Raw genomic sequence first — 25,939 nt, 5'->3', positions numbered from 1 at the left:
CTCATAGATGCATCTTCTGTGGTATACATGGCAGGTGAATGAGCCCATATTCACTTTTGATATTTCCAGCATTCATGGGATCCAATCCCAATTTTAGTTGGTCTATTAATTAATAAGAACAAGTAACATAAGAGAACTCGTAAAAAACTTTCTAGTTCTTTAATATTTACCCATGTGATTTCTCTTTTATTTTTGCACATCATACTTAAATTGATATGGCTAAACTGATTATGCCAAGTGAATAAATTATCAATATTGATAAACTTCAGGTTTACACCATGACGTGTGCAATTATCAGTAAACTTCAAGTTTATTATGATATGGGTTTTTATATCAATAAATATCCACTTTATTGTGGTATTTCTTTTATTTGTGTAGTACAAACTGGGGAATAAAGCGGATAACTTTTCACATAGATATTACCCCGCTACAAGTTGTAGTAATAGAAGATATTAAATCATTCCTTTATTTATTGTATCAATATAATCAACCGCTTCCGCGTATACTTTGGAAATTCAATAAGTTTCTTTGAAACTTACTACAACACAATACCTTATTGGTAATCAATTGTGTTTCTCCAAAATAGTATAATTGGCTCTTGCAGAGTTCTCAATTAATTTTGTAGTACCACATATTCATCAACATCCATACAGTGAATATCTCTTTTAAAGAGAAAGTTATACCATTATGGTTATGGTCAAAATTATATGCAAGATCTATTTCTTGCATTACTATTGTCTTTTAATAATCACAATGTCAAAATATTTTGGCTAACAATAAGTACGTGATCAATGATCATTTTTGCCATAATAATGACATTATTTTCTTATTTTTCTCTCAAGCCCCCTTCTAGAGGTTAGTGTGGTATATTCACTACCACTAGCACGTTCATATTCTTCTAAGAATGAATATGTATTCATAAATCACATGTTGTAACGTTCACATCATGAATTAATCATAATCATCTATATGTGCTTTACAAAATCTTATGTCAAATCGATGATAAATTTTACTTTCACATAATGTAGGATTATTTTGAGAATCCTTATTGTTCTCATTACCACAATAATGACGATTATAATTTTGTCTATTGCCACGTCCACATTCATTGATATCTTCTTAGTAATAATTTTTTTTCCAGACTTATTACATATTGCTACCACATTCTCTTGAGGGAATGAGAATGAAGCAAATTCAATGGGACGAATTTTCACTTCTTTGCCTACAATCATACATGAATTTGATTATGGCAAGACAGAGAAATTTTACCACTTCGGGTGGTTATAATTCCTTACAAACTCCATTAGAGTTATAATCAAAATTTATTATCTTTGCTTGTATTTAAAATCAAATTATAAAATGTTAAGAATTTAAAGGAGAAAAATAAAATAAAATACTTATCTTAGATCCAGAATTTTTTCCTGAGGGAAGTTCATGGAACAATTGACTATTATTATGCTCAATGTTATGTATAAGTTGAGCTCCATGCACGTATCCCAAAGCATCTACTCAATTGGTTGGAGTCTCGTGCTGATAACGTGTTATAAAACAATAAAAGAAGAAGAAGAGTATTGCAGAGAAAAGTAGAAAGAGAGAATTCTTATTGATTTGGGATGAATTACAATGGAATAGAACTCTTTATTTATGGGGAAAAGTAACTTAGCCACCAAATAGCAAGCCCTAAAATCTCTCTAAAATATAAATATTCACCATAAATAAAATTCTATTTATAACAAATTTTAATTTTTTGGTAGGTAGATTATCCGGTACCTAATCGAGGTGCACACAAAGCTACCAATGTCATAAAAAAAAAAACTACCTTCCATAATAATGTGCGAGGGAGGGGTATCAATGTAACTTCAAATTAACCAAAACCCTAATCGGGACGCTGGATGGAGCTCCACGAATAGAGTCTCAGCTTAAGCGCGAACGCCACGTGGATAGGCTCATCGTTGCTGACGTGTAAATGTAACCGTAGCCTCCCTATTTATGCTCTTCATTCTCATCCATTTCCGCTCAGTACCCCACTCTTTTCCTTTTCAATCTAAATCCACAAACCTGTTCCAGTTCAATTCATACATTTAATCATTTTCCAGTTCATTGATCTAGGGTTTCAGCACTACACTGTTGTGTGTTTCTATTGACTATTTGAGGATCGGATTCTCTATTTTCTCTATCCTCTCTTGGCTCGAGATCCGAGCCAAGAACAGAGGATTTTGTTCGTTACACGGAGCTTTGCAAGTGGCTGGTTAGGGTTTCGAATCGCTCGCTCTCTTCACTGTTTCCACTGCAGTGCAGAGAGGTAAAAACTCGGACAGAAAAGAAAGAAGGACTGAGTTATTACGTGATTTTTAACCGTTCGGAGCGCGTCGTTTTGTAACTGTATCTTCATTGTTTGATGTGTGCAGGTTTTGTGAAATGGCGTCGAATGAGGGATTTCTGACTGAAGAACAGAGGGAGATGTTGAATGTTGCACCTCCGAACACCGACGTTTTGTCATCTTCTCCCAAGTCTTCGTCAGTTCTCTTGTCGGAACATTGCGTGAAGGCACCACCAGGCGGTGGAAAGGCATCCACGGCTGGAACTGCTGTGAGACATGTACGACGTACACACTCAGGGAAACACATCCGTGTTAAGAAGGGTGAGTATTACTTTTTGGCTGAATCATGACAATATTCCACAGCTGGTGCTTCCTTCTGAGCTTAAGACTGAAATAAGTTATATTGTTTAAGTGATTCTAATTCATTGTAAGTAACTGAATGACGAATGAAATTGTAAATCCCTTTCCGATGGGAGGAATTGAGCTAATGTGAACTCATTTCACGTTATATGTGGATTAATATTGACCAAAAAAGGAAAAGAAGAAGAAGAAATGCTGTAGCACAGAGGAATGAATATAAGTACTATCTCATGTTAATTTGGTGCAAGAGTTCCGGTAAGCGCATATATAGAGTAGACAATATCAAGAATTGAGAATTGGGTAGGTTAAGTCTTTCCTCTTCAAATGCATCCTTCACTGGCGAGTAGTTGTTGGTACTGTTTTATTTATTGTATTGAGTGTCTTGATATCCTTGTGAACCAGGCGTATGGGTACTTAGATGTCAATACACTGCTTTTGGGCTGCATACAGTTTTTGTGACTTTGTCTATGCAAATTTACACACGTTTAGGAGGATGTAGTTGTTATAGCTTACATTTGGTGTTCCCTGAACACTGTTTTCAGGAAGAAATATTTGGTTGTTCTGTTTGTATGTTGGTAGTTTCTTAAGATCAGTCTGGACAACTGTATCAGCATTTGAGCTGCGGATATCCGATAGTCATTGGTAGAGAAAAGTCAATAGGTAGATCACCCAACTGTTTTAGACTGATTAGAAGTTGAATTGCTGAAGCACACTGTGGAGCATCCAATGATTGATAAAACTAACCCAGTGCTAATATATGCGGGATGCAATCTTGAGTATCATTTGTCAGGTGCTACTGTAGTGTTAATTTGGTTTTGCCTTTTAGGATCTTGGGTATGGTTTGTTTGTTTTGCCCTTCTGTTAAGTGATGAAGTTACATTTATTAGAGTTAATTGCATCTCCATCATGTTCTTTTGTTTAAAGTTAAAGTGGATCTCGTTTTCTTTTCTTCCTTCCTTCTGATGTAGATTTCAGTGTTCTCATGAAAACCATGCAAGCTTGTAAAAGGGGTTTTCCCAATTTCTTTTTCTGCACATATACTGAAAGCTTTCCTGCATTTGATGTTAAAAACAGATGGAGCCGGTGGTAAAGGCACCTGGGGAAAGTTGTTGGAAACTGATGGTGAATCTCACATTGATAGGAATGATCCCAATTATGATAGTGGTGAGGTGAGTCCTACAAAAGCTATACTGGCCATAGTTGATAAAATAACTTCAGATTTGTTATATTGCATATTACGTTTTTGAATAACTGATTAAATAAACTCATTTTTTTGGCAATGTTACATTGTACAACTTATGTCCCCTTCAGGTTCAAAAGACTTATTGCCTGCACTACACAATTGTGGATTAGAATGGAGAAAAAGAAATTTAAAGAATGATGAACGGAATCATTGGTGAGAAAGAAACAAAAGAATAATGTTTAATCTAACCATAATGATTGTATAGAGATGAGTCGCAGTGAAGGTTCACGACAATGGTATATTTCTGCAGAAAGCATTGCAAAGTTATTCTTCTAAGTTCTCAAATCACCATGATTAATTTCTTTTTCTTTCTTTTCCTGCTAGTTTACATCTGCCTCCTAATTCGTCATGACCTGCACTTTTTGCCCTCTGATTAGTAACATAACAAACAAGTTGTGCATCCTAAGACCCACCATCCTTTCTTTGAATTATATAATAGTCCTAGTCCTCAGTTTTCTTCATGCTGTATCTAATCAAATCAATGGTTTTAAGCAGCGGTTATTAACAAACATTAAAGTTTCTGAGCTGTATTTTCGCCTCTAATCTTAGATACTACAATGACAGATCAAGGGAAGGGATCACACAGAGTACTTATCCTTAAAGGAAATTTTTAATTTTCCATCTGCTAACTCCGTTTACTGGACCAATCGATTCATTTTATATTCTGTTTTACCTATATAATTGGTGGAGTTATTGGTGTCGTGAGAAGTGCATCCATAATTCTCATGAAGGTTATTATATTAATGTTGTCTTACGTCTTGACTATATCTGAACAGGAACCATATGAGCTTGTTGGAACTGAAGAACAGTAAGGTTATTATATTGATGTTGTCTCACGTATTGACTGTTACTGAACAGGAACCATATGAGCTTGTTTCAACTGCTGTCTCTGATCCATTAGATGATTACAAGAAATCTGTAGTTTCAATTATAGAGGAATACTTTAGCACCGGTGACGTTGAAGTGGCTGCATCTGATCTCAAGGAATTAGGTTCGAGTGAGTATCACCCATATGTTATTAAGAGGCTTGTTTCTATGGCAATGGATAGGCATGATAAGGAGAAGGAAATGGCTTCTGTTCTTCTTTCTGCTCTTTATGCTGATGTCATCAATCCTACCCAGATTAGTCAGGGATTTTTCATGCTTCTGGAGTCTGCTGATGACTTGGCAGTGGACATACCAGATACTGTTGATATCCTTGCCTTATTCATTGCACGGGCTGTGGTTGATGACATTCTTCCACCAGCTTTTATTGCCAGAGCCAGAAAAATGCTCCCAGACTCCTGCAAGGGGCGTCAGGTGCTGCAAACTGCTGAGAAGAGCTATCTCTCAGCTCCACACCATGCAGAACTTGTTGAGAGGCGCTGGGGTGGCAGCACCCATTTCACTGTCGAGGAAGTCAAGAAAAGAATTGCTGACCTTTTGAGGGAATATGTTGAGAGTGGAGACACTGCTGAGGCCTGCAGATGCATAAGAAAATTGGAAGTTTCTTTTTTCTATCATGAAGTTGTCAAAAGAGCTTTGGTTTTAGCCATGGAGATGCAGTCTGCTGAGCCACTTATTCTGAAACTTCTAAAGAAGGCTGCAGAAGAGGGTCTTATAAGTTCCAGTCAAATGTTGAAGGGCTTTTCTAGGTTGGCTGAGAGTATCGATGATCTTTGTCTTGATATTCCTTCTGCTAAAATGTTGTTCCAGTCAATTGTTCCTCGGGCAGTCTCTGATGGATGGCTTGATGCATCTTTTCTAAAAGCCTCAGGAGATGGGCAAGCAAATGGTCCAGATGATGAAAACGTTAAGCAGTACAAAAAACAAATTGTTAATATAATCCATGAATACTTTCTCTCGGATGACATTCCGGAGCTAATCCGGAGTTTGGAAGATTTGGGGGCACCTGAGTATAACCCTGTTTTTCTAAAGAAGCTAATCACCCTTGCCATGGACAGGAAAAACAAGGAAAAGGAAATGGCATCTGTTTTGCTTTCTGCACTTCATATTGAGATTTTTTCTACTGAAGACATCGTGAATGGCTTTGTGATGCTGCTGGAATCCGCAGAAGATACTGCACTTGACATTTTAGATGCTTCCAATGAACTAGCCCTTTTCCTTGCTAGGGCTGTAATAGATGATGTCCTTGCTCCACTGAATATGGAGGAGATAACAAACAGGTTGCCACCAAATTGCAGCAGTGGTGCCGAAACTGTCTGTTTGGCTCAATCACTTTTGTCTGCACGCCATGCTGGAGAAAGGATCCTGAGGTGTTGGGGTGGTGGGACTGGCTGGGCTGTGGAGGATGCAAAGGATAAGATACAGAAACTTCTTGAGGAATTTGAAAGTGGTGGTGTTGTCAGTGAAGCTTGCCAATGTATTCGGGATATTGGGATGCCATTCTTCAACCATGAAGTAGTGAAGAAAGCTTTGGTTATGGCAATGGAGAAGAAGAATGATAGGATGCTGGATTTGCTGCAAGAGTGCTTTAACGAGGGGCTTATCACCATCAACCAGATAACTAAAGGCTTTGGGAGGATCAAGGATGGACTTGATGATCTGGCTCTTGACATTCCGAATGCAAAGGATAAATTCACGTTTTATGTGGAGCTCGGCAAAGAAAGAGGCTGGCTGTTACCGACTTTTGGGTTATCTGATGCATCTTAATGAGTAGAATCATATACATTAAGCTTGTTTCATCTCTGTATGTTGTTGGTTGTTGCCTTATTTAGAAGTAGCTTGCACCCTTTTATTGGGAGTGGTGTGACACTGACTGTCCAATCCCTCCTAATTCCTTTTCTTTCATCTAAAGTTTCTTATATGATGGATATTTGTTGATGTAAAAATTAGGCCTCTCGTATTCCTCTGCTGTAGTGGTAAAAACATACTACATTAGCTTAACCTTTACCGTCTTCCATAAGAATGTTAGTACAGATCATTTACATAGTCTGCTTTCCCTGATTTTTAATCTTTTTTGGTCATTTTACATCATTGATTTGCTGCACGATGCCATTAGCGTCTTGATACTACCGTATGAGTATTTACGGTTACAAGCACATGTTGAATAAGAGCAACCTGCTACTTACTCAAAAAGCTACAGAAGGGATGAGTACCAATAAGGATGGTAATGAGCGCCGTTAGTGCAGGTGCTCTTATTTTCTCCTGTTGAATTTGTTACTGCGCAAAATGTTTAACCTCTGGTTTGCTACCCGGAGTTGCTGAATTGTTGGAGAAATAAGAACACTGACTTGGAATATTAGTGTGCGTCATTCTAAGGTAATATTTCATTGTCATAATCCGAAGTGAACCTGCTGATGTCCATGTCTCAGCTATAGTCTATGCTTGTTCCAGTATTTGGAACAGAGTGAGCGGAAAAGATTCAGATATATGCAGGTGAGGTGATGTTTTTCCTCCCTAAAAGCCTTATCCAGTAGTATCTCATTTCTCAAATTGCTTTCAAGGTATTTAGAAGGCAAAATCGTTTGTTTAGGAATTAAGGAACAAGAGGAAACTGCATTAGAGAACAATGCCTCTTCCTCGCATTATCAGAAATTCAGAATGAGTTTCGCTAGCCTTCTCCGGACTTCTTTTACTCTCAAGCAGGGGTGACAAACGGTAGTGAGCTGACGGGTCTATTGCAAACAGCCTCTCCATCCTCACGAGGTAGGGGTAAGGTCTGCGTACACACTACCCTTCTCAGACCCCATGGTGTGGGAGAATACTGGGTATGTTGTTATATAGGTGACAAACGGGTGGGTCGGGTCGGATATGAGACGGGTTAAAAATGGATAAATTATCCGATCCATATTTAATACGGATAAAAAATGGGTTAAACGGCAAATAATATGGATATTCATATTATCCATGGCTTCTTGAATATGGTCACTTTGGGAGAATTCTTAGTCTCCTGAAAAATTGAGGAACCCTCAATTTGAGGCTTTATAAATGTAAAAGTTAACCCCGTTAGTTATCCATTGGTTATCCATTTTCTAAGTGGATAAGGTGGCTCTTATTCATATTTGACCCGTTCAACCCATTTTTTAATAGATAATATGAGTATCAACTGTTTTCTTTTATTCATTTTGCCACAACTACTCTGTACGTGAAAATACAGAAATTTGGACGTCTGAGAGGAAGAACAAAATTGAGTCTCGAGATCATCCATCTATCAAGAGACTTGTAAATAATTAAAGGATTTTCAGGAGGGGGAAAAAATAACAAAAAGCAAACTAACAAGACGAATCTCTTCATTCAATGGAAGGAATATGCAGTATAGTGCATCAAAGCTTACCTAATTGATTTATTTAAAATAAGAACTTGTTCCAACTTGGTCCTTATAAAAAAATAAGAACTTGTTTTGACTATGATCATTAATAGACTTTCAGCTCCTTTTATAACATGTTTGGCCAAGCTTCTTTTGAGGTAGAAGTACTTTTTTTTGGTTAAATTTTTTTCTTCTTCTAAACTTAAGGTATTTGGTCAAGCTTTTGAAAAGAAAAAAAAGTACTTTTGAGGAGAAGCAGAAGCAGTTTTGGAGAAATAGAAAAAAATAGCTTCTCTCCAAAAGTACTTTTTTGAAAAACACTTTTGAGAAAAATACATTTAAAGTAGTTTTTTAAATCTTGGTCAAACACTAATTGTTGCTCAGAAATGCTTTTCGAATTAATTAGCCAAACTGCTTTTCACCAAAAATTCTTGGGAGAAATTCAAAAATAGCCAGATTTACAACCGGTCGTTCAAAAATAGTCCAGTTTCAAAAGTAATCGAAATTTAGTCACTTTTCATGTAAAGATAAATCTGAACGAAAATACTGTTCAAAACCCGGAAAATACGCCAGTATATTATACTGGAGTTCCAGCATAAGTATGTTTGAACTCCAGCATATTATACTGGAGTTCCAGGATAAGTATGCTGGAACTCCAGCATAATATGATGGAGTTCCAGCATAAGTACACTAGAACTCCAGCATAATATACTGGAGTTCCAGCAAGTATAATTGTCCAGTATAATATACTGGAGTTTGGAGCACCGGTGCTCCAGTCTCCAGTATATTATACTCAGCAAAGTTTACCGGTCCAACATAATATGTTGGAGTTCATACACAGGTGCACCGAACTCCAGTATATTATGTTGGACCGGTCTCTGTTACAGCAAAATAGTGGCTATTTTTCATTGATTTCGTAAACGCTGGCTATTTTTGAATGACTAGTCCGAAAATTGACTATACCGTGCTATTTTTACAAAATTCTTTTGAGAAAAACTTCTCAAAATAAGCTGATTTTTACATCTTGGCCAAATGGACTATTAAGTCAGTTTCGGTACAGCAGCTAACGACATTTTTGAGTTCAACAATGACTATAAAACTTTTCGAGTGTAGAAACATTTTCTTATGAAAATGTATGACCGACTCCCCCAACAACATTTGCAGCTACTGCCAATCTGACCAGGAAAATACTACACACATGTTTTTACAATGTACAAATGCACAACGCTACTGGAATTCAATAGGGCTTCAAACACACATATCAGATCTTCAATATTGGGTAACCCCACAACATTGGCTTTATCCACTCATACATTCTAAGCACATCCACCTGCCCTACAAAACTAACCAACGCACATGCCTTCCCACTACTAGAAATACCCCACTACTAGAAATACGGTAATTAGCGACCCAAAAAAACGACTAATGTTGGTCGGTTTAGGCAAATTACCGACCAAAACTCGTTCAAACACGCTTGGTTGCTATTTTGGTGGTCGTTTTAGTATACCGACCAAGGTTGGTCGCTAATTACCGACCAACGTTGGTCTCAAAGGTAAAAAGACCAACTATGCAATTTAAAGCACATACCGACCAACTTTAGTCGGTAATAATATTTTAATAATTTAATTTTACCGACCAAAGTTGGTCGGTATATTTAAATTACGTTATGTTATTAATAATTATGTGGGTAATTTTTAAATTTTAATCATTAAAGTTGAAATGTGGGTAATCCTTGTTCAATAACCGACCAACTTTGCTCCGTAATTTTTATTTTTTTTTAAAATTAAGCGACCAAGGTCGGTCGCTAATCAACAGATTTTTTTTTAATTAGGAACCGACCAACTTTGGTCGGTTTCCTGGGTTTTAATTTTGGCAGAAAATGCTTGTTTTGGCAGCTACACCACCTGTCAGCATACCAAAATCCCTAAACAACAACAACAACACAACAACAGCAACAACAACAACAACAACAACATCAAACATCAACAACAACAACAACAACAACAACAACACAATTCAATAAATACATTAAAACTAACAAATTAAAGTTCAATAGAACTAAAAAATCCAAAACCAAGTTCAAACTTATTACAACTAGTTCAAAATCGGTTCTATTTGTCCAGTTCAAAGTATATAAAAGTCAAGGAGTGTTTTGTACAACATCATCATCACTGTCTGATGAACTTTCATCTAAAAGACGTTGTCGAGAAGGGTTTGTGGAGGATGGGAAAAACGACCACGGGGAAGACGAGAGGAACGATCACGGGGAGGATGGGAGGAACGATTACAGGGAGGACGGAAGGAACGCTCACGTTCAAGTCGAGCCTCTGGCGATGACTCACGAGACCAGGGCAACGGAAAAGCTCCAGTAGATAGGAGAGTTCTGATCTGAGCTTGCATCCCAAGGAACTGAGCATCTCTAACCCTTTCTCTTTCCTTGGCCGCTTCTAGCTCGGATGTGAGTTTTGTCATAGTCTCCCGCGTAGCGGAGAGGCTCTCCCCATCAAGTTGCTCGCCTTGCGAGAAAGTCCCTATTCCTTGCATTCCACACTTATAGCGATGTAATTTCTTAGTAGGAAGCCCGTATACCTTCCCCCATTTTGGACCACCAGCAGACTCCATCCATATTATTTCAGCATCCTCGTCCGAAGGTTGGGTTGGCTCGCCCGATTCACCAGTTGGCTGAGTACGGATGAATTCCTCCACGTTAGTTTGGTAGCGACCATAGACGAAAATTTAAATTGAATTAGTATTTCAAAATTTATATAAAAGTAAATTAAAATACTTAAAGAAAAGTGAAATCTTACATATACAGTCGAGGCCCGGTCCTCGACCCATCTTTCTTGATCCATCTCTTTCTTCTTCTTTACAATATGCATCTCTTTGAATAGTTCATCATGGTTCATTGGACGCCCCAACTTCTTTTCCTGAAAACAAATTAATTTAGTTAATAAACAGAATAGATATAGTTTGAAAATTAAAATAATTTAAGCAATTGCATACCAATCTTCTTTTTATTGTCCCTAGGTTGATCGCACCTCCAATGTGCAAGGAGCCTCCCTTCTCAGATGCGCGAGCTTTCTTTCCTTTTTCGCTCTTCTCTAAGAACTTTGCGATAAGCCATTGCCTTTTCAAATCATCCCATAAATTTTGAAGTAACCAGTCAGGCTTCTTATTATTCTTTCTAGTTTCGGAGAAAGTGACAATCGCTTGCGAGCTTTGTGATGGAAATTTGCAGCCACTTCCGCGCTATAGCGGTGTTCCCATACACACTTGCTCTGTATTTCAAAAGTTAAATATTATATGAAAATATCATAAATATAAATTATTATACTGCTTAAAAGAACATTTATACCTTAAATTGATTGAAAATTTGCTACTTCAGCGATAATGGAAAATCAGTCCAAGTCGCATAAGGGCCATCATAAAGCTTTCTGATGGCTTTGGTGATTATCCTCGTAGTCTTATTACTCGGGATGAACCTGCAATTTAACAATAAAAACACATTAATATCTTAGTAAAAACTTTAAAAAATAATAAATGCAAAAATAACAAATAACTCTTACCCATCACCCTCAGGAACTATGATGATCCTGCCATATCGATCATAATGCACCTCCTCGTCATCATCAGCATCATCGTCTTAAGCATGTATGTCAGAGGCATGTGTAGACGGTGTAGGGGGTCAGAGCTACTACCTCGCAGACGAAGACCTGAAATAGATGGAGTAGATAATGAAGATGGCTGCGATTAGAAGTGTACATAGGTCGGGTTGGTTCGGATTTTACAATTATCAAACCAAACCAATTGTGTCAGGTTATTAAATCTAAAGACCAAACCAAACCAATAAAACTCGGATTTTTCAATCTCGGTTTTTCTCGGGTCATTCGGGTTTTTCCCGGTAAAATCTTCGTAGAACAAATTATATAACTTGTGCTCAAAATATTTTTGTAATCCTATTAAGATACAACAATATAAAGTATTTTCCAAGAAAATAATATAAAATATGAGATGTGTCATGGCTTATCCTAAAATATTCAACAATAAAGACAATAAAATTATGTAATATAAATATTGCTAATTAAAAAGTCATAATAAAAATAAACACAATCTAAAAGTACTAAGTCATGCTAAAATAAGTAGACTAATAAGAGAGTATTAATTACATGACTAAACGCTAAAGAAAAAATAAAAATAGATGATGCATTTTTATTTAATCTATTGCAAAATAAAAATTAGATATTCAATACATTTCCGTTCATAGTATTGAATTGAATGTCTTTTGTTAGCATTAGTATTGATTTGATTTTGATTTGGGCTTTTGTTAGCATTATTTAATTTACTAGTATTAATGGCTATAAAACTTGTTGGAACATTCAAAAGTTCTAAGTCCAACCTTGAAATAATACCTTAAAAGATAAAATTATGAAATTTTTAAGAAATATTTATAAATTATATCACAATAAGTATATTTATATATTAAATATATCTAAAATTTCTATATATGTAATGTCGGGTTGGGTTGGTTTCGGTTTGAATTTCTTTAGTTAAAACCAAACCAAACCAATTATGGTCGGGTTTTTTTTTCTCCAATACCAAACCAAATCAAACCAAACCATAGTCGGGTTTTTTTTTCTCGGTTTGACTCGGATTATCGGGTTGGTGCGGTTTGTCGGTTTTCTTTGTACATCCCTAGCTGCGACCCCTATGACTGCGACATAGCTGGATGGACCCCAAGTGGCTATGATACTGATGGTCGTGACCCGAGTAGTTGTGATCCATGTGGTTGTGACATGGATGGATGCGATCCATGCGATATAGATGGCTGCGATCCACGTGGTTGTGAGGCAGCTAGACTGTATGTCGGACGTATAGTCCTATGGCCCTGTGATGAAAGACCTGGTGTCTGCACGAAGGTGTAGGGATCGTGATGTTGTGGCAGCTCAGTATAGCCGTTGGGTGGAGGATAAGACATAGGCATAGGCATCTTTGAAGAGGGTGGAACAAATGGAGTATTATTTTCTACCCTCTTCTTTCCCTTCCTAGCCTTTTCTCGACCCCGAGAACCAGTAGGGTCATTGTTACCTTGACCGTTGCCTACCATCTGCATAATATAATACATATTTATATTGAAACATATAAGAAACTAGCTCTAAAACGAGAGTTATTTAAAAAACCAACTTTTTAAAGCTCATCGACGTATTGTCCTCGTCCGAGAATTATTTGTCCTCACTTGTTTGAGCTTCATCAGTTGATTCTTCGTCCTCATTTTCTATAATTGTTACTTCATTTATATCAACTTCTTCCAATATGCGTTCAGGATGTTCCAAATCATTTTCTAACTGATCGTCCACTATTTGGTGAACATTGGAGATATCGTTTTGATATGCAACATCTAACACATTCTCGACTTCCACCCTACCTACAGGCTTAGTTTTTATTACAACCCACCAATCGGACTTATTCCGCCGCAATGGATAAGGAGCATAATACACTTGCCTAACGTTATGTGCAATTATGAAAGGATCATAGCGATCATACTCCCTCGTATGATTAACCTCAATTATGTTGTATTGGTTGTGTACTCTTGTACCTCTTGTTGGATTTGGGTCAAACCACTTGTATCTAAAGAGTATCAATTTCTTATATGGCCAACCTGTATATTCTAGTTCTATTATTTCTTTGAGCACACCATAATAATCAATATCTCCAACTTGGTTGCCATCACCACCTTGAACCCACACCCCGCTGTTATTGCTATTTTTATTTTTAGAGCAATCCTCTGTATGAAACTTATAACCATTCACTATGTACTTAGACATTGTTGTGACCTGAAGCCCAGGTCCCCAAGATATATCTATCAAAAATTGATTTACACCATTATTTGGATCATTTACCTACATAGTATTAAAAAATTCATAAGTTAGCATAACTTACAAACATTATTTACCTACATAGTTTTAGAACATTATCAGGATAAACTTACAAATTATTTGAACCACGTATCAAATCTCGTATATACAATATCATGGCCAAATTGACCTACGAAGTGACTGTGACACATCAAATATTTTTAGTAGTTGCATCTAGATGTAATCACAGTAAATTTTATATTTCGATAACTAATAAATCAATACTTACTTGAGAAATGACACAACTTCGGGACAATTTAGCAACACATGAAATGTAGTTGACTTGTACTCCATATCACTCAAGCTTCTCTTACTAACATCCTTAGAACATCGGTCTGGTTGATTGAATATGGACAATGGCGGATATAATAAATCATTCATACATTTGACTGTGTGCCTATTGGGCCTATTCCTAGAACATGGCACGCTACTCTCAAAATAATAAGAACAAAAATGAGCAGTTTCCTTTGCAAGATAAGCTTCGCATATAGATCCTTCAATCATATTCCTCTGCTTAACAAATTGTTTGCATTTGCCAATTGTCCTACACAATGTCATGTTAGCCAAGAACATTAAAATAAAACAGAAAATTACATCAAACTTATAGTATTACCTCTCAAAGGGATACATCCATCTGCATTGAACAGGCCCTCCAAGTCGTGCCTCGTGTACAAGGTGGATGGGAAAGTGTTCCATCACATCAAAAAAACCACATGAAAATATCTTTTCCATCTTACTAGAAGTTACACGAATGTTCTGATCCATCCGGAATAGGTTTTGTTCCCTTAATATGGTAGAACACAAGTCTTTGAAAAACAAACTAATCTCTGTGATGGGTTTCCAGATTCTTTCAAGCAAACCACAAAATGCAATAGGTACTAAGGTCTCCATGAAAACATGATAGTCATGACTTTTCAAATGGAACAACTTCCCTACCTCCATATCTACTTTTTTTCAAAGATTCGACGCATAACCCTCAGGCATCTTCAATTTCGTAGCCCAATCACAAATTTGCCGTCTTTCCTCCAAAGTGAATGTGTAACTTGCTTTGGGCTTGAACACCTTACCATTGTTTGTTGTGTTTAACAAATATAGGTCAGACTTGTGAAGATCCTAATTATAGACTTACCAAAGGGTCGGGTTCTTTAGGGATTGATAGACTTGTGAAGATCCTAATTAGTATATATAATTTATCATCAAATATATCTGTTTGGAAATTGATTCATCGACTTATAACTTACTTAGATGCATTGTTAAATATTAAAAATAAAATGTCTGACACACACACACACACACACACACACACACACACACACACATATATATATATATATATATATAATGGTCGGATTCTTTTAGGGATTAATAGACTTGTGAAGATCCTAATTAGTATATATAATTTATCATCAAATATATCTGTTTGGAAATTGATTCATCGACTTATAACTTACTCAGATGCATCGTTGAATATTAAAAATAAAACGTCTGACCTATATCTATATATATATATATAACACGCTTCGTTGTACTATTTTAACTACATATATAACATGTTATAGTATATGTTAGTGTATTCATTCCTTTCACTACGAAAGTGTTAACGGATTACATTTATATTATTTAGATAGCAAATATAAAAGTGATTTTAAATTTTGACCAATGTTGACCTAATAACCGACCAACTTTGGTCGGTTATTTTCCAGAAATTAAAGTATAGCGACCAAAGTTGGTCGGTAAATGTTTCCCCCAGTATTAACCGACCAACTTTGGTCGGTAATGTGAAATTATATTTGACTAAACAAGTCTGTCCAGTTCGGTCAACTTGTTGACCACTTTACCGACTAACTTTGGTCGGTAATTTATTTAAAATAAATATAAAATATTTTCCTCTCCTTTATCGACCAACTTTGGTCGCTTTTTTGTACCGTTCAATTTTAATCGCTAATTTCCGGATTTCTAGCGGTGTCCATTAAGCTTATGGAATCTTTGGATCACTCTCAACCGCAACCTCTTTGAGCACAAAAATTTAACAACTTCGCCAGCAATTACACTACATCAAGCTATTGAGTTTTCCTATTTGGCAGCTTCTCATTGCAAACAACATACTAGACTTCGCAACGCTCTACGATGGATCCCACCAAAACCTAACTACTTTGAGCTAAATACAGATAGTGCTTATTCATCTACTAAGAGGTCAAAGGTATAGGTGTAATGATAAAAGCGATTGGATTATGGGCTTTGCAGGCTCACTTGCTACATGCAACAACCTCACAGCTGAAATGCATGCTTTACTTCACGGCCTTAAACTGGGGAGCTAGTCCCACTGAAGGTGGAACTGGATGCTAAAGAGGTAATAAACCTACTAACAAAAGATAATCCACTGTACACTAATCTACTCTGTGATTGCAGGCACCTTCTACAGCTGCTACGTGATCCGATGGTGTCCCATGCGAATTGCAGATACCTTAGCTAAATATGGCAGTCAGATGGACAGTAACGCTGCCACATCAGATCAATTTTTGATGCTCCACCAGTGCCTTTTACTTGAAGAAAAACTAGAACCACCTACTCATAGAGTGGCCCCGTCAACAGCTGAAAATATCAACATCGTCAGGGAGACGCATCCAATTTTTGTTCATCAATCGGCAGCTGGCTTGACGGAAGTAAAATCTTTTTTGACAACTGGTCTTGAAGAACCAGCCTTGAGCAGCACATGGGATGGTAACACTAATCACATTAGAGTTAGCAATTCTAGTTTAGCTGCTACATCTACTATTACTTCTGCTTGTAATATGGTGCCCATGCATCACAATCTCTATACGCTTACGCTTAATTAATGCAACTTATCTTTCCCGTAGACACTTAAATTTCAGCAGATCAAGATAAATCCTAAATTCAAGACGACTCTTGAAATATTATGTGTCTATTATGGTTACTTGGTGCAGGTTAATTCACCCAAACCCTAATTTATGCCTATAAATAAGGCTACATATATCCTTCAAGACGATCTTAGCAGTTCCATAAATTCTCGAAATATACACAAATAGATCAAATATACGATCTCCGAAATTTCATAAAACTCTTGGAATATTCATTAAGTGATCAAAGACATGTCAAATATGTATTGCTCAACTTTCTAGCAACATCCAAGATCTAAGCGGAGTGCTACTACATGCTTCTTGATCATCAAATACATCAAGGAGATGCATATCATTCTACGTTCGAGAAATACACTCCTAAGGCTCTCGAATTATGGATAATAAATCGGAGGAAAGAATTAAGGGATAAACAGAGTTGTAATCCCAAATATTTATCAAAAAATTCTTTTTTTCTTTATAGTTATTTGTGATTGCAGTATTATTTTACTGCACAAATTTATTGCAAACAAATTGGCACGCCTAGTGGAACAAGTTTTGCCTTCATCTCTTCCTCCTGCAAATCAAAAATTGCAAGTTTTAAGATTATCTGTTATGATGGTCGGGTACTTCAAGTCTCGTCTTCTAGTTTTAGCAAGCTTACACCTCGACAAACCTTGAAGTATGGGCATTTGTAGATACTGAAATTTCAGCAGATCAAGATAAATCCTAAATTCAAGACGACTTTTGAAATATTAGGAGTTTATTAGGGCTACTTGGTGGCTAGTCCACCCAAACCCTAATTTATGCCTATAAATAAGGCTACATATATCCTTCAAAGACGATCTTAGCAGTTCCATAAATTCTCAAAATATGCACAAATAGATCAAATATACGATCTCCGAAATTTCATAAAACTCTTGGAATATTCATTAAGAGATCAAAGACATGTCAAATATGTATTGCTCAACTTTCTAGCAACATCCAAGATCTAAGCGGAGTGCTGCTTCATGCTTCTTGATCATCAAATACATCAAGGAGATGCATATCATTCTACGTTTGTGAGATTCTACGTTCGAGAAATACGCTGCTAAGGCTCGCGAATTATGGATAATAAATCGGAGGGAAGAATTAAGGGATAAACAGAGTTGTAATCCCCAATGTTTATCAATTTTTTTTTCTTTATAGTTGTTTGTGATTGCAGTTTTATTTTAATGCACAAATTTATTACAAACATTTCCAACCAAAAAAAAAAAAAAGACTCCAACGTTACCAATTATACGTTCTTAAGGTTGAGATGGGATTTGAAGGAGATTGTAACCTTTTTTACATGAAATTAAATTATACCATCAACATTATTGACTAAAAAATAAATAATTCACGAGTCATCATAAGTATGGAAAAAATGTAAGTTTACTGGATTATAAATGTTCTTTGTGAAAATGTACATTTAGGTTCTTTATAGTTTGTGCAGAATATTTTGAATAGATGTCAAAAATAAAGATTTTCTTAAAGCAATACCATTGTTGTTTCTAGATAGTGGACAACTTTTCAAATCAAATGGTGTAACTAGTTTTTTCTAGCGGAGCCGCCTTATAATAAGGCATGTCAGTTGATACTATTTGCTCAGAAAATTATAGTACTATTTAGCTAGGTCAAAAATATGCATTGACTTCCTTTTTTTTGTGTTTACTATTTTATACGTTTAAGACTAAGAGCCCGTTTCGTCATGATTTTTTTTAAAATATTTTTATTTCTTTAGGAAATTAGTGTTTGACCATAAAATTTTTATTTTCACTTGAAGAAGGATTTTGGAACTTTTTAAAATTTTAAAAACTCCAAAAAACTATTTTTAAATTTTTTTACTCAGATCACCCACAAAAGTGCAAAAATAACCCAAAATTATATTCATATCCAAACACAACTTTAATTTTCAAATACTATTTTTACTTACAAAAAATTTCACTTTTTTTCTCGAAATTTTATAATTCTTATGTCCAAACGCCAACTAAAATTCTTAGGGGTCGTTTTGGTAGGGCGTATAAGAATAATGCTAAATAAGGTGCATTAGTAATGCAGGGGTTAGTAATGCATGAGTTAGTAATGCAAGCATTAGTTATACAGAGATTATTTTTTATGCATTATTTGGTGTGGTGTATTAAAAATTAAAATGCATTGCATAATTTTTAAGAAATTTAATTGTTTACAAAAATGCCCTCCATATTCTTTAACTTAAGGGACTTTAAGGATAATTTTGTCTTTAATCATGCTAATGCATGCATTAATAGCCTTTGTCTAGCTAATGTCATGGTTTTCTATACATTAGTTATACATTGGATAATACCAAATAGAGTGTATAACTAATAGCTTGTATTAGTTATACATATATTAAAAAAGTATACCAAACAAAATATTACTAATACACAAAATTAATGCATGCATTATTTTCTTTTAACACGCTCTGTCAAAGACCTCTTAGTTTCACCTTGTGCCAATGAGGGGGCATAAATGTAACGAAATTACCAAACCCTAAATGAGGTAACGTTGAATGGAGCTCCACAAATAGAGTCTCAGCTAAAGCGCGAAAGCCACGTGGATAGAGACATTGTTGCTGACGTGTACATTTAATCATAGCCTCCCTATTTATACTCTTCATTCTCATCCATTTCCAGGCAGTGCCCCCACTCTTCTCACGCTTTTCTTTGTCAAATCTCAATCTAAATCCAAAAACCCATACATACAACAGGATATACACATCTTTTCTACTTTTCACTGTTTTTCGCTTGGATTTCATTGATCTAGCGTTTCAACAGCACGATGGAGTGTGCTTGTATGACTATTTGAGGATCGGATTCTGGATTGGTTCTCGATTTTCTATCCTCTCTTGGCTCGAGATCCGAGCCAAGAACAGAGGAATTCGTTCGTTACTCTGAGCTTCCGGCTAGCTGATTAGCTAATCGAATCGGTCGCGCTCTTCACTGTAGCCACTTGCAGTGCGGAGAGGTAAAAACCTGGACATATATAGAATATGGAATGTATTCTGCGATTTTCTTAACATTTGAATCGGAGAGTTGATTGTTTGATGTGTGCAGGATTTGTGAAATGGCGTCGGGTGAGGGATTTCTGACTGAAGAACAGAGGGAGATGTTGAATGTTGCACCGCCGAATGTGGAGGTTTTGTCATCTTCACCCAAGTCTCCCACTCTGAAGTCTCCAGGTACTAAATCCTCGTCTGTTCTACTGTCGGAGCATCACGTGAAGGCACCAGGAGGTGGGAGGGCATCCGCAGCTGGAATTGCTGTGAGACATGTACGACGTACGCACTCAGGGAAACATATCCGTGTTAAGAAGGGTTAGTATTACTATTTGGCTGAATCATGGCGATATTTTACTTCTTCTCAAGTTTCTGTATTGAATTGTAGGCTCTGAATTATGACGGGCTATCTTTGAATTCCCAGTGAACTGATTACGTCCTGGTGCTTCTTACTGAGCTTAAGAGAAAAAGAAAGTTGTACTGTTTAACTGACTAAAATTTAAATTGAATAATCGAAATAGAAATGCCATTGTAAATCCCTTTTGAAGGTAGGCATATGGAAAATTTGAACTTTTCTCCCGTTATTGTGGATTGATGTACTTTTTTGGGACTTAATTGTTCCTAGTTTTAAAACAATCACGCTTATAGTTTTTAAAAAAAAAGCTACAGTGCGGAGAACTGTACATAGTGCTACCCTTTTTTCCCCTGTTATGTGATACTCTAAGGGGTCGTTTGGTATGAGGTATAAGAAGGTATAAAGGTGGTATAAAAATTTAATACCACCTTAATATTCTGTTTAGTTAGCAAATCAAGTATAAGTTATCCCGGTGTTAATTTTAACACCGGGATAACTTACACCTTATAGAAAGTGGGGTAATTAGCACCGGTATATCTTATACTTCCTTCTTAGAAATTATGCAATTGTCATTCTTAATACAACATACCAAACAATGAATAAACCCAGAATAACTAATCCTAGCATAACTTATCCCAATATAATTTATACCGGCATAACTTATACCGGTATAAATCGTATTCCAACCAAACGACCCCTAAGAGTTCTTGGTCAGAGGTGAATTTTAGGATTTAAATTTGATGACTTCAACCTTGTAAGGTAGTTTACCACTCTGCCCTTGCATTTTGAAATTGTGGGTTCAACATTTTGATGTGTTGAAAGTTTAGTGATTTTTTTACAAATGCATTTTTCATTTCGTGTCAAAAAATGTTTAGTCCAGTTAAACTCATGCTCCCACTATGCGTACCCTGTAACACCAATGTTTTACTCCATACAATATCTATAATTTCAGAAAGGACTAATTGGATCAAGACCATGGTCTAGGTCAAATGAAGTGAAAAATTACTTGGGTGAGCAAGGTTCAAATCCAAACAGAGATAAAAAAAATAGTGGATATTTCTTCTTATCTGGTTAAGCTTGGTGGGCAGAGTTACCCCATGTCTATGCTGATGAGAGGTAGCATGTGCCCGTTGCCTTAGATCGAAGTATGACCAAGCTGGCCGAAACTCTACTTCTATTACTCACATTTTCCTAATTCGTGACATTCTTTCTAAACGTCTCAAATGTACTTTGAACACCAGCGAACACCACCATTGTTACTCACTCTAGTAATAATGTTCAATACGATTTTTCATGAGTTCCAAAGATTTCAATTCATTTGACAAGTCCTTTTTAGATCTGGAGGTGATGTATTCCTTATCTTGTTAAGTTTTCTGTTTAGTACTTCAAATTTTCTTTATTACTAATATAACGCACATATCAAGTTAATATCTTGTAAATGGGTGGAAAACTCGGGAGAGGGGCGATAGAGCTCTTTCATCTTTGCCAAGCCAAATGGCGTAGAAATAAAGTAGGGAGGATGGGGTATATGTTTTTTTTGGTGTGGGGTGTGGGGTGGGGACCTTTCATGAGTTTTCGTGGATATGTGAGCATTGTGTTCTATTAATGCCAAGATTTAGTTTATGTTTACCTACAAGCAGTGTTCTCAAAAGCGAAAAGCATTAGAAAGTGCTCCAGGTCTATTGAGGCCTTTATGCGTAAACTGCAATTGAAGTTTGGGCAATTTAAGAAGGCGCAACGAAGAAAAAAATAAAAATATATATGTAATGCAAGAAAAATGTAACAAATCCATTCATAATTGATTTTCTTAACATATAATATGTGTTTTTGACAATAGTATTTAAGATTTTGTACTATTTTATTCAAGATAGAACTCGTGGTCAATTAGGTGCACATTTTAGTGCCTTGCCTACATTGAACCGCAGCGTAAGGGACGCCAACCACCTAGCTCGAGCTTCTCTGAGCTTTAGGGCTTCAGAATGCCTCAAATGAGCCTTTGGCAACATTGCCTACCAGCACTTTTGATTTGTCATATTCACCGTGCAAAGATCTAACTAGTAGGAGCTGAAGTTCGCTAGTAACATCCTTGCCTGAGGGCGCATGAGTGATAGTCCAAGCATTTTTCTGACATTAGTTTTACAGGTGACTGGTTTTAATTGTTCAGTTCTCTCTCTCTCATGTTGGTTTAACAGGTTTGCAGCTCTAGCTGAGTGACCTTTTGAGGTACTGTGGTACTAGCCTAGGCTTTGGTATCATCCTTCTTGTCTTGCCTCATCCTCCTGAATCCTTACCAATTGATTTTCCAATAGTTTGAAGCCTGGAAATTGAGAAATGGCATCCCTTTCTCTTGCGACTTTATCGTGTTCTCGAATGCAAAAGCATGCAGTTTGTATGCTTTCTTGAAAAATTTCTTTTTCTGTCCATATACTGAATGCTTTTCTTTATTTGATGGTGAGAAACAGATGGTGCTGGTGGTAAAGGCACTTGGGGAAAACTGCTCGATACTGAAGGTGAATCTCATCTTGATAGAAATGATCCGAACTACGACAGTGGTGAGGTGCGTCTTGCAACTTTATTCAACTATACTTCTTAGGTGAAAAAAGTAACTTTAAATTTGTTATATCGCATGTTACATTATTCTCCATTGGAGTACTGAAATCATTTTTTGGCAATATTACATTGTACAATGGACCATAATGCCTCCCCTCAGGTTCTAAAACCTTGCAAACATTATGTATGCTATACAATATTGGATAAGAATGCAAAAGAAAAGGTAATTAGAAGAATGAGAGGGAATCATTGGTGAGAAAGAAATAATGTATACACTTTAGTCTTAAGTATCATGATTGTATAGAGAACGGCAGAAGTGAAGGTTCATAATGATAGTATATTTCAGTACAAAGTTATTTTTCTAAGTGCACCTAATGTATATCCAATGCAGCATGATTAATTTCTTGTTCTTTCTTTCCTGTCTATTTATATCTGTCTCCATAGCTACTGATTTGTTATGGCTCCCAGATACCTTTCTACTGATTCATAAAACAGTTGAGAATTGAGTCCTAAGACTCGGACACCTTTTCCACTGAGGAACCTACTTGATCCCTAAGCCAAGGCTCCCAATTGTTTCCTTGAAGTACATGTAGTCCACATTTTTTCTATTTGCCATACTTCAATCGAATTTTAATGGTAGTCTTTTGTTCTCTCTCAAAGAAAAAGTAGAGAGGACACAAAATACATATCCTAGTTAAAGAAAATTCTAATTTTCCATCAGGAAATTCCATCTTTTCTGAACCAATTGATTCATCTTCTAGTGATCTAGTCCGTTTTACCTGTAATTGCTAGATTGATCAGTGTATTAGAATACTGTCTCAGTAATATTTCATGAGGTTTTTATATTAATGCTATATTCCTCCTTTACTGTAAATGAACAGGAGCCATATGAGCTTGTAGGAACTGCTGTGTCTGATCCATTAGATGATTATAAGAAATCAGTAGTATCAATTATAGAGGAATACTTCAGCACTGGTGATGTGGAACAGGCTGCGTCTGATCTCAAGGAATTAGGTTCAACCGAGTACCACCCATATTTTATTAAGAGGCTTGTTTCTATGGCAATGGATAGGCATGACAAGGAGAAGGAAATGACTTCAGTTCTTCTTTCTGCTCTTTATGCTGATGTAATCAGCCCTACCCAGATCAGCCAGGGGTTTTACATGCTTCTGGAGTCTGCTGATGACTTGTCAGTGGACATACCAGATACTGTTAATATCCTTGCTTTATTCATTGCACGGGCTGTGGTCGATGACATTCTTCCACCAGCTTTTATTGCCAGAGTCAGAAAAATGCTCCCAAAATCCTCCAAGGGGTTTCAGGTGTTGCAAACTGCGGAGAAGAGCTATCTCTCAGCTCCACACCATGCAGAACTTGTAGAGAGGCGCTGGGGTGGCAGCACCCAGTTCACTGTTGAGGAAGTCAAGAAAAGGATTGCTGAACTGTTGAGAGAATATGTTGAGAGTGGAGACACTGTTGAGGCCTGCAGATGCATAAGGCAGTTGGAAGTTTCTTTTTTCTATCATGAAGTTGTCAAGAGAGCTCTAGTTTTAGCCATGGAGATGCGGTCTGCTGAACCACTTATTCTAAAACTTTTAAAGGAGGCTTCAGAAGAGGGTCTTATAAGTTCCAGTCAAATGGTGAAGGGCTTTGCTAGGTTGGCCGAGAGTATTGATGATCTTTCACTGGATATTCCTTCTGCTAAAACATTGTTCCAGTCAATTGTTCCTCAGGCAATCTCCGAGGGGTGGCTTGATGCATCTTTTCCGAAAACCTCAGAGGAAAATGGGCAAGCACATGGTCCGGATGATGAAAAAGTGAAGCAATACAAGAAACATATTGTTAGCATAATCCATGAGTATTTTCTTTCGGATGACATTCCGGAGCTAATCCGGAGTCTTGAAGATTTGGGGCAACCTGAGTTCAACCCTATTTTTCTGAAGAAGCTAATCACCCTTGCCATGGACAGGAAAAACAAGGAAAAGGAAATGGCATCTGTTTTGCTTTCTGCACTTCATATTGAGATTTTTTCAACTGAAGACATAGTAAATGGATTTGTGTTGCTACTGGAATCTGCAGAAGATACAGCTCTTGACATTTTAGATGCTTCCAATGAACTTGCTCTTTTCCTTGCTAGGGCCGTAATAGATGATATCCTTGCTCCACTGAATTTGGAAGAGATATCGAACAGGCTGCCACCAAATTGCAGCAGTGGATTGGAGACCGTCTGTACGGCTCAATCACTTCTGTCTGCACGGCATGCTGGAGAAAGGATCCTGAGGTGTTGGGGTGGTGGGACTGGATGGCTGTGGAGGATGCTAAGGATAAGATACAAAAGCTCCTTGAGGAATTTGAAAGTAGTGGTGTTCTCAGTGAAGCTTGCCAGTGCATACGAGATCTTGGAATGCCATTCTTCAATCATGAGGTAGTGAAAAAAGCTTTGGTTATGGCAATGGAGAAGAAGAATGATAGGATGCTGGATTTGCTGCAAGTATGCTTTAATGAGGGGCTTATCACTATCAACCAGATGACTAAAGGCTTTGGGAGGATCAAGGATGGGCTTGATGATCTGGCTCTTGACATTCCGAATGCAAAGGATAAATTCACGTTTTATGTGGATCATGCCAAAGAAAGAAGCTGGCTGTTACCGTCCTTTGGGTTATCTGATGATGCATCTTAAATGAGAAGATCATATACATTAGCTTGTTACATCTTGTACTTCGTTGATGCCTTCTCTAAGTAGCTTGTGCCGTTTTGTTGGGACTGGTGGATGGACAGGGACTGTCCAGTCCTTCCTAATATCTTTTTCTTTTAAGTTTCTTGTATGATGGATATTTGTTGATGTAAAAATTAGGCCTCTCATGTGTTCAGCTACTGTAGTGGTAAACGCATACTGCATTACCCTTACTGTCTTCCATAAGGGTGTTAGTACAGATCATTAACAATAATCCTGCATTTCCTGAACTTTAATCAATTTTTGGTCAATTCTACATTATTTACTAGTTTAATGCCATTTGCTTGTTGATAGTTGATACTTTACGGAGAAATTGAAGTAAAATTA

The 25,939-nt window shown here is 36.7% G+C and overlaps 1 protein-coding gene and 1 pseudogene across 2 annotated transcripts; both read left to right on the top strand.

Annotated features, from left to right (window-relative positions):
- The first annotated feature begins 2,017 nt into the window (after positions 1-2,017).
- Positions 2,018-6,854, top strand: LOC107790693 (MA3 DOMAIN-CONTAINING TRANSLATION REGULATORY FACTOR 1). 2 transcript variants are annotated; one of them, XM_016612647.2, is made up of 4 exons: positions 2,018-2,302; positions 2,409-2,641; positions 3,755-3,849; positions 4,782-6,854. In XM_016612647.2, the coding sequence occupies exons 2-4, from the start codon at positions 2,419-2,421 to the stop codon at positions 6,573-6,575; spliced, it is 2,112 nt and encodes a 703-aa protein (XP_016468133.1). In that variant the 5' UTR covers positions 2,018-2,302; positions 2,409-2,418; the 3' UTR covers positions 6,576-6,854. The 2 variants fall into 2 exon arrangements, with proteins under 2 accessions (XP_016468133.1, XP_075111961.1); XM_075255860.1 differs by having other exon boundaries at positions 4,700-6,854.
- A 12,754-nt stretch (positions 6,855-19,608) lies between these two features.
- Positions 19,609-25,891, top strand: LOC107794821 (MA3 DOMAIN-CONTAINING TRANSLATION REGULATORY FACTOR 1-like; annotated as a pseudogene).
- The last annotated feature ends 48 nt before the right edge of the window (positions 25,892-25,939 follow it).

Source organism: Nicotiana tabacum, chromosome 6 (genome assembly GCF_000715075.1).
Source record: "Nicotiana tabacum cultivar K326 chromosome 6, ASM71507v2, whole genome shotgun sequence".
NCBI classification, from domain to species: Eukaryota; Viridiplantae; Streptophyta; class Magnoliopsida; order Solanales; family Solanaceae; genus Nicotiana; species Nicotiana tabacum.
Note: the sequence above shows the minus strand (reverse complement) of the source record. Positions and strands in the feature narration are given on the sequence as shown.

What these genes read in the sequence shown, in the direction of transcription:
- LOC107790693 (XM_016612647.2), top strand. Translation starts at nt 2,419, where the DNA reads ATGGCGTCGAATGAGGGATTTCTGACTGAAGAACAGAGGGAGATGTTG. An exon ending in ACACATCCGTGTTAAGAAGG is followed by an intron (nt 2,642 to 3,754) that starts GTGAGTATTACT and finishes TGTTAAAAACAG; the next exon opens with ATGGAGCCGGTGGTAAAGGC. An exon ending in CCAATTATGATAGTGGTGAG is followed by an intron (nt 3,850 to 4,781) that starts GTGAGTCCTACA and finishes GTTACTGAACAG; the next exon opens with GAACCATATGAGCTTGTTTC.